This window comes from Terrapene carolina, unplaced genomic scaffold (genome assembly GCF_002925995.2).
Source record: "Terrapene carolina triunguis isolate 2854851 unplaced genomic scaffold, T_m_triunguis-2.0 Scaffold35098, whole genome shotgun sequence".
Taxonomy (NCBI): Eukaryota; Metazoa; Chordata; order Testudines; family Emydidae; genus Terrapene; species Terrapene triunguis.
Genome location: NW_020699449.1, coordinates 9,222,276 through 9,237,699, shown reverse-complemented (window position 1 = coordinate 9,237,699; position 15,424 = coordinate 9,222,276). Strand labels below are relative to the sequence as shown.

The window sequence follows — 15,424 nt, the reverse complement described above, 5'->3', positions numbered from 1 at the left end:
CTTCCAGGGTTACTAAATGTAATACCTTCATGAAGAGCTCTGCGAGCTAAAGCCTCAAATTCTGCAAAGCTGTGAAGCAGGTAACAGTGTTCCTCCTTTGGATGGGAAGCCATGTCATTCAGTTCTCGGATGTTGCCCTGCCATATTCCAAATGTGAAGATCTCTACTCCAAATTCTACACGCAGGGATGCTGCGATGGGTCTAGGATCACCTCCATTGGAATATCCATCAGTAATGAGAAATATCACCTTTGTAGCATTTTCACGAGAGTGTTGCAGTATTTGCTGAAATAGAGTATAAAACAGTACATCTCAGGCAAAGGGTTAGCAGTGGCTGACCTGCACGTAGTACTTTCTTCCATGGTGCATCTCCTTTTATTTGGCTTGTTTTCTGACTTAATCCAGTTTTGCTGGACCACCCAGTACTAACACAAGAAGATCAACAATCTTTAATCAGAGACTGGTTATCAAGCCAAATATTGACTCATTTTTATATGCTCAGACTCCTGGCATGATACAGATATTGTGAATATGTGACACTGGGCAAATGAGCCACTTTTCACAGTGATGAATAAAATCATCTGCTCTGGCAGAGGGCAAAAAGAAAAAGAAAATTCAAACACACAGTTCTTATGGTGGTGAGAAGACCTTCATTAGTGTTTCATCAACTCTGACTAGGTAACAAGTAGGATGGATAGTACACTGTAGATGCAACTTAAGACCCATTGAGCCAGAATCTCAGATGGTGTAAACTAGGAAAGTGGCAACGGAGTTATGGTGAATTACAGCAGCTGAAGATCTGGCCCTTGTCCTTCGCAGTTTATCATAGTGGGCCACATGTTTCACAACTGAAATCATTGTCCAGAACAAAACCGTTTACCTGATCCCTTTAACACAGTGGTGGACAACGGCCTGTCAGGGTAATGTCCTGGGAGGCCGCAAGACAGTTTGTTTACATTGACCGTTCACAGGCACGGCCGCCCGCAGTTCCCAGTGGCTGTGGTTCGCCGTTCCCGGCCAATGAGAGCTGTGGGAAGCGGCGGCCAGCCTGCGCCGCTTCCCGCAGCTCCCATTGACCGCGGCCACTGGGAGCTGCGGACGGCCGTGCCTGTGAACGCTCAATGTAAACAAACTGTCTCGCGGCCCCCCAGCGGATTAGCCTGATGGACTGCGTGCGGCCTGAGGGCCGCAGGTTGCCCACCACTGCTTTAACAGCAGGTGGGAGTGTAACCAGATGCCATAATGCAAATGTGTCACAAATGAAAATCATTGTCCATAGCAACACCATTTATCCGATCCGTTCAACAGCAGGTGGGAGTGTAACCAGATACTATAATACAAATGTGTCACAAATGGTGGGCAAACATCTTTTACCATATGGACAGTTACAATCCTCACCAACACTTTGAAGGGTTTGAAATAGAAAAAAACACACACACAGAGCTTACTTATACACCAACACTGCAGTTGTGTGAAAAATTTCAGAAACTATGATTGGTTAAAATGTTAAAACCTGATATCCTGGTATAGGCCAGGAGCCTTTAGAATTCCATTTAGGTAGCAGAAAAGTTCTGCCCGACAGACATCAATGCCAACATAATGGCAGACTAATGGGCCCTCTAAGTCAATGTGGCCTGGGAGCTCAGACTAAAATCATGGCTCACCAGCCACTAATCAAAAATGACTAACCCAAAGTCTGTGCCACTGGTGTTGTTCTACTTTCGGAGTCCAAGGAGGCTTGCAGAGCCTTCTCTAACAGGACAAATTTCAGCCTTGCCTCCCTAGCTCTCTGGGTATGCTTGGAGAAAAAGCGACATTGCCTCAGGACATGTCCTACTCCAATATGCAGTGGGCACCAAGAGCATCGTTAATGGTCATCAAAGCATCACACAAGGGTCAGGTATTAAATCCTAATGACTCAACTTCTGTCACGACTGTAGTACTCCTGCTCAGGGTATGGATGTCAAGATTAACTAAAATTTGTCTGATCTATGCTTTTTTTTTTTTTTTTGCTAATGGCTGTAAAAAGAGAATTACACCAACTATACTAAATTATATAGAATGTTGTCAATATATACGAAGCCAAGGAAATAACAGAGTGCACAGAGTAAGCAGGCACTGCAGAGGTTCTGTCCTGTTGCCATGGGTGCTAAAAAGGAACTCAGAAGCACCGGAGTCCATTCCACCCTTTATGCCCTTGATTGGCAGGGCCAATAGGGTACCTAGGGCACAGGCGCAGCCCATCGGACACAGCTGGCTCGAAGATTCTGATCTCGTGTGCACAGAGTGCACATGCATCAAGAGCGGAATCTGTGTGGCCAACCACTCAGACAATAATTTAAGGTCCCAAGTCTATAGCTTAGAGGCAGCAATCTGTGCTGCCGTTCAGGATTCCTAGCCACAAACTGTAACTCTTTGGACTGAGACCAGGATAATGCATTAACATGTTTGGTGTACTACAATGTAGGTAACATCTGCTATTTGGGCAGGAGTAACATGAAAGACAGAGCTGAGTCCTGTCCTCTCCAATGGGAAATGCTACCATGAAGCAAAACCTGTCACAAAGGCCTTATTTTCCTCACCCACATTAAAATGAAGGAACACAATTCCTGTATTGACTAAGGGCTGGATAGTGCAGTCCTTTCTCAGGGAAGACTCCAACTGGAGTTAGTGACAATTCTGACTGAGTTAGGACTGTGGGACTGAGTCCTAAACACTGGAGCGTGCTAAACATACTCACTCGGTCTTACACGAAATATTCTGAATCTTTCAACTACAATATTGAGACATGTTCTCTGTCCATAGGTATGACATCCAGTTGCTTAAGTACTCTGCGAAACATCTGTCATTTAATTTTCAGAATATATTCTGCAATACATTTTGAAGAGTAGATGTATAGTATATGCATAATCTTGCAAATTAGTGCTTTAAATCTATCCATTTGCAATCTGCTTGATTGGAATCTGTATAAAACTTTTGCCAGGCAAAATATCTGCAAACAAAAAGCAAAGAACACATGCACCATAATGTTTGGGGATGAGATACCGTCCTATCTGAACCACCAGCATTCCTTCTCGGGATATGACTCCAATGGGTTACTGTACCACCCCTAAAGCACTTTTCATAGAATCATAGATTAGGGTTGGAAGATACCTCAGGAGGTGATCCAGTCCAACCCCCTGCTCAAAGCAGGACCAACACCAACTAAATCATCCCAGCCAGGGCTTGGTCAAGCTGACCTTTAAAAACCTCTAAGGATGGCGATTCCAACCCCCAGCTCCCTAGGTAACCCATTCCAATCACTTCCTTCAGTCTGCTGGCAATGCTCCTACTAATGCAGCCCAATATGTCATTAGCCTTCTTGGCAACAAGGGCACACTGTTGACTCATATCCAGCTTCTCATCCACTGTAATCCCCATGTCCTTTTCTGCAGAACTGCCGCTTAGCCAGTCGGCCCCCAGCCTGTAGCAGTGCATGGGATTCTTCCGTCCTAAGTGCAGGACTCTGCACTTGTCCTTGTTGAACCTCATCAGATTTCTTTTAGCCCAATCCTCCAATTTGTCCAGGTCACTCTGAACCCTATCCCTACCCTCCAGCATATCTACCTCTCCCCCCAGCTTAGTGTCATCTGTGAACTAGCTGAGGGTGCAATCCATCCCATCATCCAGATCATTAATGAAGATGTTGAACAAAACCGTCCCCAGGACAGACCCCTGGGGCACTCCGCTTGTTACCGGCTGCCAACTAGACATCGAGCCATTGATCACTACTCATTGAGCCCGACGATCTAGCCAGCTTTCTATCCACCTTATAGTCCATTCATCCAGCCCATACTTCTTTAACTTGCTGGCAAGAATACTGAGGAAGACCGTATCAAAAGCTTTGCTAAAATCAAGGTATATCTCGTCCACCACGTTCCCCATATCCACAGAGCCAATTGTCTTATCATAGAAGGCAATCAGGCTGGTCGGGCATGACTTGCCCCTGGTGAATGCATGTTGACTGTTCCTGATCACCTTCCTCTCCTCCAAGTGCTTCAAAATGGATTCCTTGAGGACCTGCTCCATGATTTTTCCAGGGTCTGAAGTGAGGCTGACCGGTTTGTGGTTCCCTGGATTCTCCTTAGTCCCTTTTTTAAAGATGGGCACTATATTTGTCTTTTCCAATTGATCAGGACCCCACCTCCCCCGGATCGCCACGAGTTTTCAAAGATAATGGCCAATGGCTCTGCAATCACATCAGCCAACTCCCTCAGCACCCTCGGATGCAATAGATCCGGACCCCCCTGGACTTGTGCATGTCCAGCTTTTCTAAATAGTCCTTAACCTGTTCTTTCACCACTGAGGGCTGCTCACCTCCTCCCCATACTGTGTTGCCCTGTGCAACAGTCTGGGAGTGACCTTGTCTGTGACGACCGAGGCAAAAAAAGCATTGAGTACTTCAGCTTTTTCCACGTCATCTGTCACTAGGTTGCCTCCCCCATTCAGTAAGGGTCTCACACTTTCCCTGACCTTCTTCTTGTTGCCAACAGACCTGTAGAAACCCTTCTTGTTACCTTCGCATCCCTTGCTAGCTGCAACTCCTTTACTGGAACGGTTCAGGGAAACTGTACTTGGAAGTGTCCAAGGGGGCAATCCTCAAAATTATAATTTTTTTAAGTGTGTAAAAATAAAAACTTTACTTCTACAATTACCACTAAAGCTACTGTTTTAAATGTCACTGCATCACCCAATGAATGTGAACCTGCTAGTTCATCTGCTAGCTATACTGCTGTCAACACACCGATGTCAAAGCTAACAAGTAGTAGTAATACCCAGTGTAGGAGATGACATTAGTGAGAGTTTTCCCTGAGCAAAGACTGCAGGATCAGGCCTTATATCAGTTACACATATATCACAGACTGATTGAAGGTGCAAGTGTACTGGTCGTTACCTCTTACAGGGCCTAATCCAAAACTCATTAAAATTAGTAGAAAGCCTCTGATTGACTGCGGTGGGGTTTGGATCAGGTCCATGTTGAATTATGTTTTGTGAAGCATTATGGCATGATTATGCCTTCTTTTGGAATTCATAAATCCGAGATCACAAATTAATTACCATGGTAGAAGCACATCATATTTTTTATCTATCTATATCTATATATACACACACCTCTGCCACCCGATATAACACGAATTCAGATATAACGTGGTAAAGCAGCGCTCCGGGTGGGCGGGACTGCACGATCCGGCGGATCAAATCAAGTTCGATATAACGCGGTTTCACTGATAACGTGGTAAGATTTTTTGGCTCCCGAGGACAGCGTTATATCGAGGTAGAGGTGTATATATATATATATATATATATATGCATTAAATAAACATGCCTTTAGCATTTTAGTCTCACAAAGAAAATCTAAAATCTTTTTTTTTTATCTTGAAGGAAAGTGGGCATCATGGCCACCTGCTGTCACAGCACATTTAATGGAAACCTAGAAAACACTCAGTTAGTTACACAATATCATTCCCCAAAATCTCCCTTTAAAATTATTATACCTTGATCTAGCACTTATTGAAAAACAGTTGATCAAGAACTAATCTCCAAAAATGATTTTCTGGATAAAGAGCATTTCATTAAAAGGAAAGTGACACCAATCGTATGCCAGCCTAACAAACAGCTGCTTCAGACCAGAGATCATGAAATTACCTGGTGTGCATTCAAAACATGCAGGCAACAGTGGAACCTGCCAAAGAGACAATCAGACAGCTAAATATTGCTCCTAGAAAAAAAAAATTAATAGCTTGGCCCTTAAGCCTTGCAGCTGTAATCTTAGATATAGAATCCTGTTGTATAAGGAAGAGGACTAAAAGAACAAAACGGAGAGACATTAAGCGTTTGAGCAAAAAAAGCAGACACAAGTCTATTTTTAAATTATATGCATATGGTAGACACTCTAATTGGTTGCTTTGCCTTTTTTTATGAACATGGCACTAAATACAGGCTACTTGAAGGAATGCTTGATATTCTAGTGCGGGTCTACAACTGTTCGATGTTTTCTGGTAAATTTCACCCTAATCTATGGTCACTGATGGAGCTGAGGCCAAATGGATTACATTTTTCCCCACAAACATTTGTCACACATTTTTCATCAGTTTTATTTAATGAAAATCTGTATCACCTTCCTCTCCCCGCAGCCCTCCCAGAAAACTCTTGTAAAAGCCACTTTTGTTCTAAACATTTCAACCTTAATTTACATAAGAAGAATGACTCAAACCCTGCCCCTCACCCTATAAACATTTATGTACAAGTAACTTTATTCATGTCACTAGTCCCCCTTAACTCAATGGGGTTACCCACACGCGTAAAGTTAAGCACAAATATTTTTCAGGATCAGGTCTTGAGTTTTTATGGACTGAGCATAAGAACCCATGAGTTATACTGGAGATTTGGATAGGACCTATTTCTCAGAGGCACTGAAAACACACAGCTGCCCTGGACTTCATACTCAGCATTTCTGAAAATTAGGCCCTGAATGACTTGTTTAATTGAAAATGTGGTCCATATCATAATTACAGTAAAGTAATTTTAATAAGAGACCAACCGAAAATACAATTAAATGGTCACAATGCTGGTTAATTATTGTAGAGGATCAGTAGTAAGCTTTTTTCTTTACCCTTCTTTCAGGTTTTAAGCATTGATTGGAGCCGTTAGACTGTTTCAACACACAATCCTTTTACTCCTACGACAAAATTCAACATTCTTTTCACATTAGCAAAAAGTTATTACCATCTGCATTGTATTCAGTCTCAGTTCAGTGTGTACAAGTATCTGGCAGACCAGCCATCTCCCCTGTGCCAGGAATAGCCTTCAGAATTATAAAAATGTAGTCTTGTGTAACAAAGTTAGTACACAAAATCCAGCTCTAGAAATTCAGCAGTTAGGACAGATAATTCTTACAAGCATTCCAGGGCTAGTTGCCTTTCTATGTTTTTAATATTAATTTAGGGTTTGTGAAAGGTATGGGATTGGCAGTATCTAAGACTGAAGACTTCGTATCCACTGAACAGGTACAGCACAGGAACTGCTGTTATCATTTGCCTTGCCTCTGAAGTGAGAGAGAAGCTCAGTGTCTGTGCCTGTTCAATATTTGGCCTTTGGAGAGGCTGCCAACTAAAATGCCATTTGTGATAAAGACACCTGTCTATGAGGAACTGAACTGAGATGGACTAATTCAGCTCAGATAATCATCAGATAACACCTCTCAGGCCCTGGCATTCCGGGATGGAGTCATGCTAGCAGAGTGGTTGTCCTTAAAAAGTTTCAGTGTTATCTTAGATGCCAAAATAATGTTACCCCAGCATTTACAGTATTCCCTTATGCCAACATTTACAGGACTCCTTAAAGGGAGTGTAGGGAATACCTAGGAAATACTGAGCTACAACTATCAGCTGTAGTAACTGTGAAGTGTTTTAGAGAGCGATCGCTATAACTTCTTTGCATTTCATTACCAACCCACAGAGCCGTTTGTCCTTTCTGTATCGACAGCTTGTTTATGTTTATCTAGTTTGTAACCCGTGAGCAACAGGAAGATGCACAAACCCTTGTTCTAATTCAGAGTAGTCTCAAAATCCCTATCATGAGGTCAATAGAGACATTAATGTCACTGCCTTGTGTGTGTGTGTGTGGTGATGGTGATGGTGGTGGGGGAGGGTAGCCTAACCTTTCTGTGACTCAGCTACTCATCCTGGAATTAGGAATAATACTTCTGAACCTCACAAGATGGTCAGGAACCTCAAATGATGTTTGTTAAAGGTCTCTGAGGCTGTTAGATGGAAGAGGCAATAAAAGTTCAAAGTATTATCACCTGATTTTACCCCTTCTTTTTTTGGTTCACTCACTTGTTTTGGCTGTTACATTGACATGCATCCTCTACTCTTTTAGGGTTTTCCCATTCAAAAGAGGAGCTAATGTTGATAGCTAGTGGTTCTGACCTTTGGTTGAAATTTTGCTTTAAGACCTGAGACAGACTGCTGCTCTTCACACATGTGGATAGGAATGGTGGGAATAAATGAAATCAGGCAAGTCTGTTTTATTTTGGTTTTCCTCAAGATTTTTTCCCTGCATTATCCAGGGAGAGATTTACTCTAATGAATAACATTCCTTTCCAACACGTAATTGCAGACACACTGCTTCTTTTCCACATTTCCACAATGAGAGCTGCATGCACAAAATTAAGGACGTTACATTGCCCTAAATGCCCATAGATTAGAACATCAGTGCCATAAGAAATGGGCTCTTGCTACTACATAAAAGCCAAGCACGGCTATTATTTTCAGAGTGGGACAGGCTAATCCTGTTGCAGTGCTCTATTACAATGATGTTATTTCAGTTAAACCAAATCACTTATGTAGATTTAATCAATTGATCGGACACCTGTTGTTACAGTAATTCTGAATGACTGAATTTTCAGAAGTACGTGCTTACCATGTGCAGGCAAAATGGGTCCCTACACATGCATTGTCTTTCATCATTCTGCTTTCTTCCATGTCATCTCATCTCCCTGTCTTCATTCAAATCTCTTCTTAAAACACACTTCTGAACTGTTTTCAGCTTGTAATCATATTTGGGGCTGGAAAGAAATATTGCCCCAGGTAAGATTGGGAGAGACCCTGGAGGGTTTTCGCCTTCCCCTGTAGCATGGGGCACAGGTCACTTGCTGGGTTGAACTAGAGTAAATGGTGGATTCTCTGTAACGTGAAGTCTTGAGATCAAGATTTGAAGACTTCAGTAACCCAGCCAGAGGTTATGGGTCTGTTACAAGAGTGGGTCCTGTGGCCTGCGGTGTGCAGGAGGTCAGACTACATGAACACGAGGGTCCCTTCTGGCCTTAAACTCTATGAGAATGTTACTGGCTCACTGGACAGACCAAATGGGATGGATCAGACTAGAAAGGACCTCTGTACTACACATGAAAAGGGAACTTCAGGCAACTAGATGGCTAATTTCCAATACCCTCAACAAGATGTATTAGTGTATTAAAATCTTTGGCAATATTCCAGAAACCCAAACACACATTTTAGGTGTGATATTTATTGTAATGATCTCTCATTTTCAAATGCTGGATGTTCAGATAGCACTCCTTATCCCGGCAGTGCAAAGCAGGTGGAAAATCAGCTTAGCCAGGAAAGTCTGAGCCCGAACATTATTTTTAGCCCTGTAGCATGAGCACCCGGTCAATTGACCAGGGCGCTGAGACCTGCTGCCATGTGGGGGTTTTTTGCTATTCACACGTACCCATAGACACTCAACTCAGTTTGCCTGGTCTATGAGTATATCTGCACTGCAACCAGGGGATGTGACTGCAGCATGCATAGGAATATCTGAGATCACTTAATTTAGCTAGCTTGGGTACCAATAGTAGTGAAACCACAACAATACAGCCTTCAGTGTAGGCTGTTCCAGCCCACCTGGGACCCTGGTTACTTACTCTGGCAGCTAGCCTGCACTGAAAACTGGGCTGCTACAGCTTCAATGCTCCTGGTATCTGAGCTAGTTAGATTAAAGTTAGCTCAGATGTCTCTACATGTGTTATAATCACAACCCAGACTGCAGCGTAGACATAGCTGGCATGTCTACATTAGAGCTAAAAGATGTAAATTCCAGCTTGAGGAGACATACCCATTCCAGCTCTGATTGAGCTAGTGTTCTAAAAATAGAAGTGTAGCCGCAGTAGCGTGAATGGCGGGAGAAGCTAGCCGCCCCAAGTACAGTCCCATCCGGGACCATAGGTACATATTCAGGACAGTTAGCAGCTTATGCTACCACGGCTACACTGCTATTTTTACGGAATAGCTGAATCAGACCTAGCGTGAGCAAGTCTCCTCGAGCTGGAATTTACATCTTCCAGCTCCAGTGCAGACATGCCCTAGGAGAGGACCAGGCAATGTGAGCCAAGCACCTATCAGCTTCAAGTTTTGCATGTGTCGAAAGGAAAGCTTCTGAGCATCTGGCTGGCCCTGCAACGTATGTGAAGTGTGTGGGAGGGCAGCTGCTGAATTTGCATATTTGTTGTATTATGCAAATTTTGGCATTTTAAGTTATTCACAAACCAAAAGGAACTTTAAAAAAAATGGATGATGCTAAATACTTGATTTTTCTTCTTCTGAATAAAATGTGTATGATAAATATATAATATCAGGGCGATAACACACTGACTCCTAATGAACGGGTGTCCACATTACACAGTCTGGCCTCACAAAGGATGCTGAATAGCTCACTTGTTGCTTGTCTCAGCAGGAAGGTTAAAGATCTGAATTGACATGAAGCCTGAATTACCCTTTCACTCCTAGAGTTGGCCCCTCCATGGCAGCATTTAGGATCATTAATGAATAGTGTGGAGAGGTGTGAGCTGCCGCTGACCACGCTGTACTTATTTTGTGAATAGATACCACAGAGAACGTCAGTATCCAGGGCTCTCAATCACAGCACTAAATTAACTTCAAGGGTGGTTGTATTCTGAAAAGTGACTCTGTAATAGTGGCATTATGGGCACATTGTAGGTAGGGTTCCTTGCGTATTGTCTCTCAAGGATTCCATATAAAATTTGCTCAGTTTTAAAAGGTACATATTTGTTTACTTGTAAACTGCCAGCCCTGCAATCTCAACCTGGGATCTTAGAGTTAAGCTGGGTTCTCTCCAACTTTTTCTATCACAACCATCATAAGACATTCTACTAGCCAAGTGAGGCCCACAGTGAGACCTGTGCAGCCTTCAGAGAGTTTGTACAGTTGTAACCGATGGGAGGTTTTAGTGAACATGCACAAGATGGAAAAGAATCCGCTGCTCATTCTACATTAGCTATGTCAATTCTGCAGGAATAAAAATGAGATTACTCATCTGTTGTCAATAAAGTCCACAAATATGACTCTAAATGCACACAGGGAGTAGATCTCATGAATCAGAGTGCGCCATTTTTTACGTAGTCAATTTTCAGAGCAGAACTGCATTTTAAAAATACAACACAAAATATCTGAAACTAAACTGGAAAAGAATTATCTTTAAAATGTGCTGAAATTGAAATCTGATGATCAAGGATAGCCCAATGGATAATAATTCTGCACTCTGTAAGTTTATGCTTTTGACATCAAAAAGAAACGAAAGCAACATAACCTATTTAAACAAACACTAAATAAGCATTAAAATTGTTTACTCTAATCAATGTGCTTACATTCTTTTGTAAGCCACTGTTTGTCATGTTTGTTAATTGGGTAACAACAGAACACTGAATTTGACATACTGGCTTGTTATACACTATCAAGATCAGATTAGAAGATAAAAGCCATTTAAAAAAAAAAAAAAAGACCAGATGCGTTTAGAAATAGACAGGGTGTGTTGTCTAATTCTGCAGATTTTGGGCCAGATCTTCAACTGGTGTAAAGTTGTATATCTCCATTGAAGTTAAGGGAGCTATGCTGATTGACCACAGCTGAGGATCTGACCTTTTTTAGTTTAATAATTAGTAGCATAAAATACATCTAAATAACTCCCTTAACTATTGTTGTACAATGCCCCTTGTAATAGTTTGACCTGCCTTTTAAAGTCTACCTTTACATTAACTCTTACTTTAACTCAGCGACAGTGCACAGCTATAGTTCTTTCTTCCATTTTAGACAGTAATTAATTGCACTTTCATGTGAAGAGAAAAAAACAAACACCTGTGGCTATCACTATTTTTAGTGAATGATTTCTCAAGAGGCTACTGCCAATTCGTCTTTCAATTAATCCATAACTTCAGAGTGTTTTATCCGTAATGATTAATTGCTCACACTATTTTCTATAAATAAATCTTTGCAGCATAACTTCAAAACAAACAAAAATGATCATAAATTGTTCACTGCTTAAGACTGACAAAAAGGAAGCACTCTTTCCTTGAGGGTCAGCGCTCCCTTCACCGCATGTGGTTAGCTTCCATTAACGTTTCCATGTATGCACAATGGGAAGAGAATACACCTCTGACACTTTCACATGGTTAACATGTTAACATGTCAGGAGCGGTTTAATTTTTCATGAGTGATGTACCCGAGTATTCAGATTCTAATATTTAAACTGTATCTTTAGATTTATTCATCTAAATTTGGGTTATTGAGAGTCAGGAAGGTTGTGTTGTCTAGAAAATGTTTTAAGATTTAGAAACTATATTTTCGTAAAATGGATTATCAGAGTATGGAATGTGGTTACATCAACACAACTTGAAACGTATCTCAATAAAAAAACAAAAACTAAATACTATCAAAGATGATTGTCAAAAGCTAAGTTTGAAAAATCCTCTCATCTGTGGAAAGGTTTCCCTGGCAAATACGGCAGCCTAAATCATCTTTTTCTTCAGATTTTAGACTATCATTTAAAACATAAAAGAAGTTTCTAGCCCATACAGTTGCAAAGAACACCTTCTGAAAGTGAAGTGAATGTAATATGATGGTGTTATCTGTCTGCAGTCACTGTCAGCTTCAGTACCTCCCTCTCTGGATGCCCAAAGTGTTATCAAGTGAAATCAACAAGACTTTGGTTATATGTATCACAGGCTAGATTCACCTCAGTTTCACATGGTGACTGCTTGACAAAGTAGCATCAAGAGGCTCTTGGGCCCTTTCAGCATCTAGAGGGTATGGATCTTCAAATGTACCAAATCCCTGCTAGATAAGTGCTGATATGAAATAGACTCATAGACTTTAAGGCCAGAAGGGACCATCATGATCATGTTGTCTGATCTCCTGCACATGGCAGGCCACTGAACCTCACTCGCCCACTCTTGTAACAGACCCAGAATCTCCGGCTGAGTTACTGACATCCTCAAATCACGATTTAAAGACTTCAAGTTACAGAGAACCCACCATTTAAACACTAGTTTAAACCTGAAAGTGACCCGTGACCCACGCTGCAGAGGAAGGTGAAAACCCTCCAGGGTCTCTGCCAATCTGACCCGGGGGGAAATTCCTTCCCGACCCCAAATATGGCAATCAGTTAGACCCTGAGCACGTGGGCAAGACCCACCAGCCAGAGACCTGGGAAATAAGGAACAGGATCCATGAACAGCACTTTAATGGAAATCCCAGCAACTGAGGATGATGATAGGGGCTGAACTTCTCACCAGGGCTGTGTCCCAGGACCTCACTGGTGGCTCATGCTAATACACATCTTTCATATTTCCATATGTCTAGAAGGTTGAGTCCACCATCTGCGAGGTTTCTTACGTCCTGGTAAACATGCAGGAGGATAGCACTGCAGAGAGACAACAACTCTGCAGTAACCATCTTCCAAAGATCCCTCCACAGATAGTGCAAATCTTTAAAGAGCGGTAGAGAACCCTTTCACTTTTTGTATGAGGAAGAGTCAGCATCTGCAGCTGCAGCATTACACAACATACACAGTATATTAAAAGATGCAACACTCCTTACAGGGGATTCTAAAGCAATGCTTCAGTTACTGTACTTGTTGGTGTTAGTGACAATTATGTCATGCCATGGTTCGTTTATCTTCTAAAGTATTTACACATAATACCACACATGACTTGTAACTATTACTGGGAGCCTGGAATGGTTTACCTGGGACTCATTAATTATTTCCAGGGCTCTTGGTTTTATTTGTTTAATATACTCTGCAAATTGGAAAAGAAAATGAGGATTCTGGATTTCATTTTTATTCAGCTTATTGGAAACAGAAGAAATGGGGCCAACAAGTGGAAAAAAAGAAAGACCAAAAAAATCATAGCTATAAGAAAAAGCAGTTAAAAATAGAGAACCGGAGCACAATAGTTCAGAGGAAGAAAAGAAAGCTGCTTGTTACACTGATGTGTCACTTCAACAGTGGTATTCTAAACATAGTAAAGTCTTCTTCTTCAAGTTCTTAGAAAGGAGAGTATTCCCAAAGTTGTAATTTGTCTGACAGGAAGAAGACGTACAATACAGGACCTCAGCGCAGTACCTCCTTTTTTAACTGAGACAGGGGAAGCTACTAATTCAGTGAAACGTAGTAATGTCATTCCTTCTCAATACACTGCCAGAACATGAAGTGATACTTCCCAACTTATCAAATCCTAATAAAGAAAACGTAGGTGACAGCAATACTATTGTGCCCATGGGATACATTATTTAGCTGTGCTTGTACAACTAAATCATCTATGTCTAACCTTCCTTGTTTTTAAAAGTCGATTTAGTCAGGATTACACGTCAAGGAAAACGTACTACATGATTTCTATGGAGTTGTAACGTACTTAAATTTTGTTTATAACACAATTACTTCAAGATTAATTCTTTAAACTTTTAAGAAAATTCTCATGATGTTGAGCCTATAACAGCTTAATTTCACAACCACAGAATTACCGTGCGGATTTCTTTTTAAAGTGTGATTTCCATATACAACACTAATGCACACTAGAAAGTGAACATCATATTCTATTATCAAATATGGGGAGCAGGAGGAGGGAATAATTTAACCTGTCAGTCCTGAGCCCCACACTGGGTCAAATCCTTATTCATTTCCTATTAAAGCAAAATTCCTACTGAAATCACTAATGATCTATTTAGAGAAACTGTCAAAAACTCAGGTACAGGAAATAGAGCAGCTAATAAGTCTTACCTGCTCTTCAATAATTAAAATGTTTACCTACATACAGTATATAAATATGTTTTGCTTTGTGTATCTAGACAGATATATTTCAGAGTAGCAGCCATGTTAGTCTGTATCCGCAAAAAGAACAGGAGTACTTGTGGCACCTTAGAGACTAACAAATTTATTAGAGCATTAGATGCTCTAATAAATTTGTTAGTCTCTAAGGTGCCACAAGTACTCCTGTTCTTTTAGACAGATATAGGTATAGGATAAATTCTTCAGAGCATCCAAGTCCCATTTTCAAAAATAACTTAGACAACTTAGGCACTTAGCATACTTCTACACTGCAAAACAAATAAAAACACACTGTGGCAGTTGTATGGGTGGGTGTGCGTTTGTGCATACAGGTGGATGTCAGGTAGGTGTGAGCCTGGTGGCTGTGTGCACGGGTGTGCACCCAGTAGGTGGGTGCCCGGTGAGGTAGGAGGGTCTCAGATCTCGGGAACCAGCCCAAGAGGGAATGTCCACACAGCTATTTTTCACTCTGTAGAGTGAGTCAGTTGACTCGGACTCTGAGACTCACTGCTCGGGGGGATTTTTTTTTCCAGTATAGATGTATCCTTAGATGCTTAAGTCACCTCCTAAATGGGACTTAGGCTATGTCTTCACTACAGGGGGGGGGTCGATTTAAGATACGCAAATTCAGCTATGCGAATAGCGTAGCTGAATTCGACGTATCGCAGCCGACTTACCCCGCTGTGAGGACGGCAGCCGCGGCTTCCCGTCGACGGCTCTTACTCCCACCTTCGCTGGTGGAGTAAGAGCGTCGATTCGGGGAT

At 41.7% G+C, this 15,424-nt stretch overlaps 1 protein-coding gene across 1 annotated transcript in view; it reads right to left on the bottom strand.

Annotated features, from left to right (window-relative positions):
• Positions 1 to 15,424, bottom strand: part of LOC112117246 (sushi, von Willebrand factor type A, EGF and pentraxin domain-containing protein 1) — a 166,130-nt gene that overhangs the window by 150,126 nt on the left and 580 nt on the right. Inside the window, exon 2 of the mRNA XM_026646539.2 lies at positions 26 to 284. Coding sequence (XP_026502324.1) covers positions 26 to 284 — 259 coding nt within the window. The remainder of the gene's footprint in view (positions 1 to 25; positions 285 to 15,424) is intronic.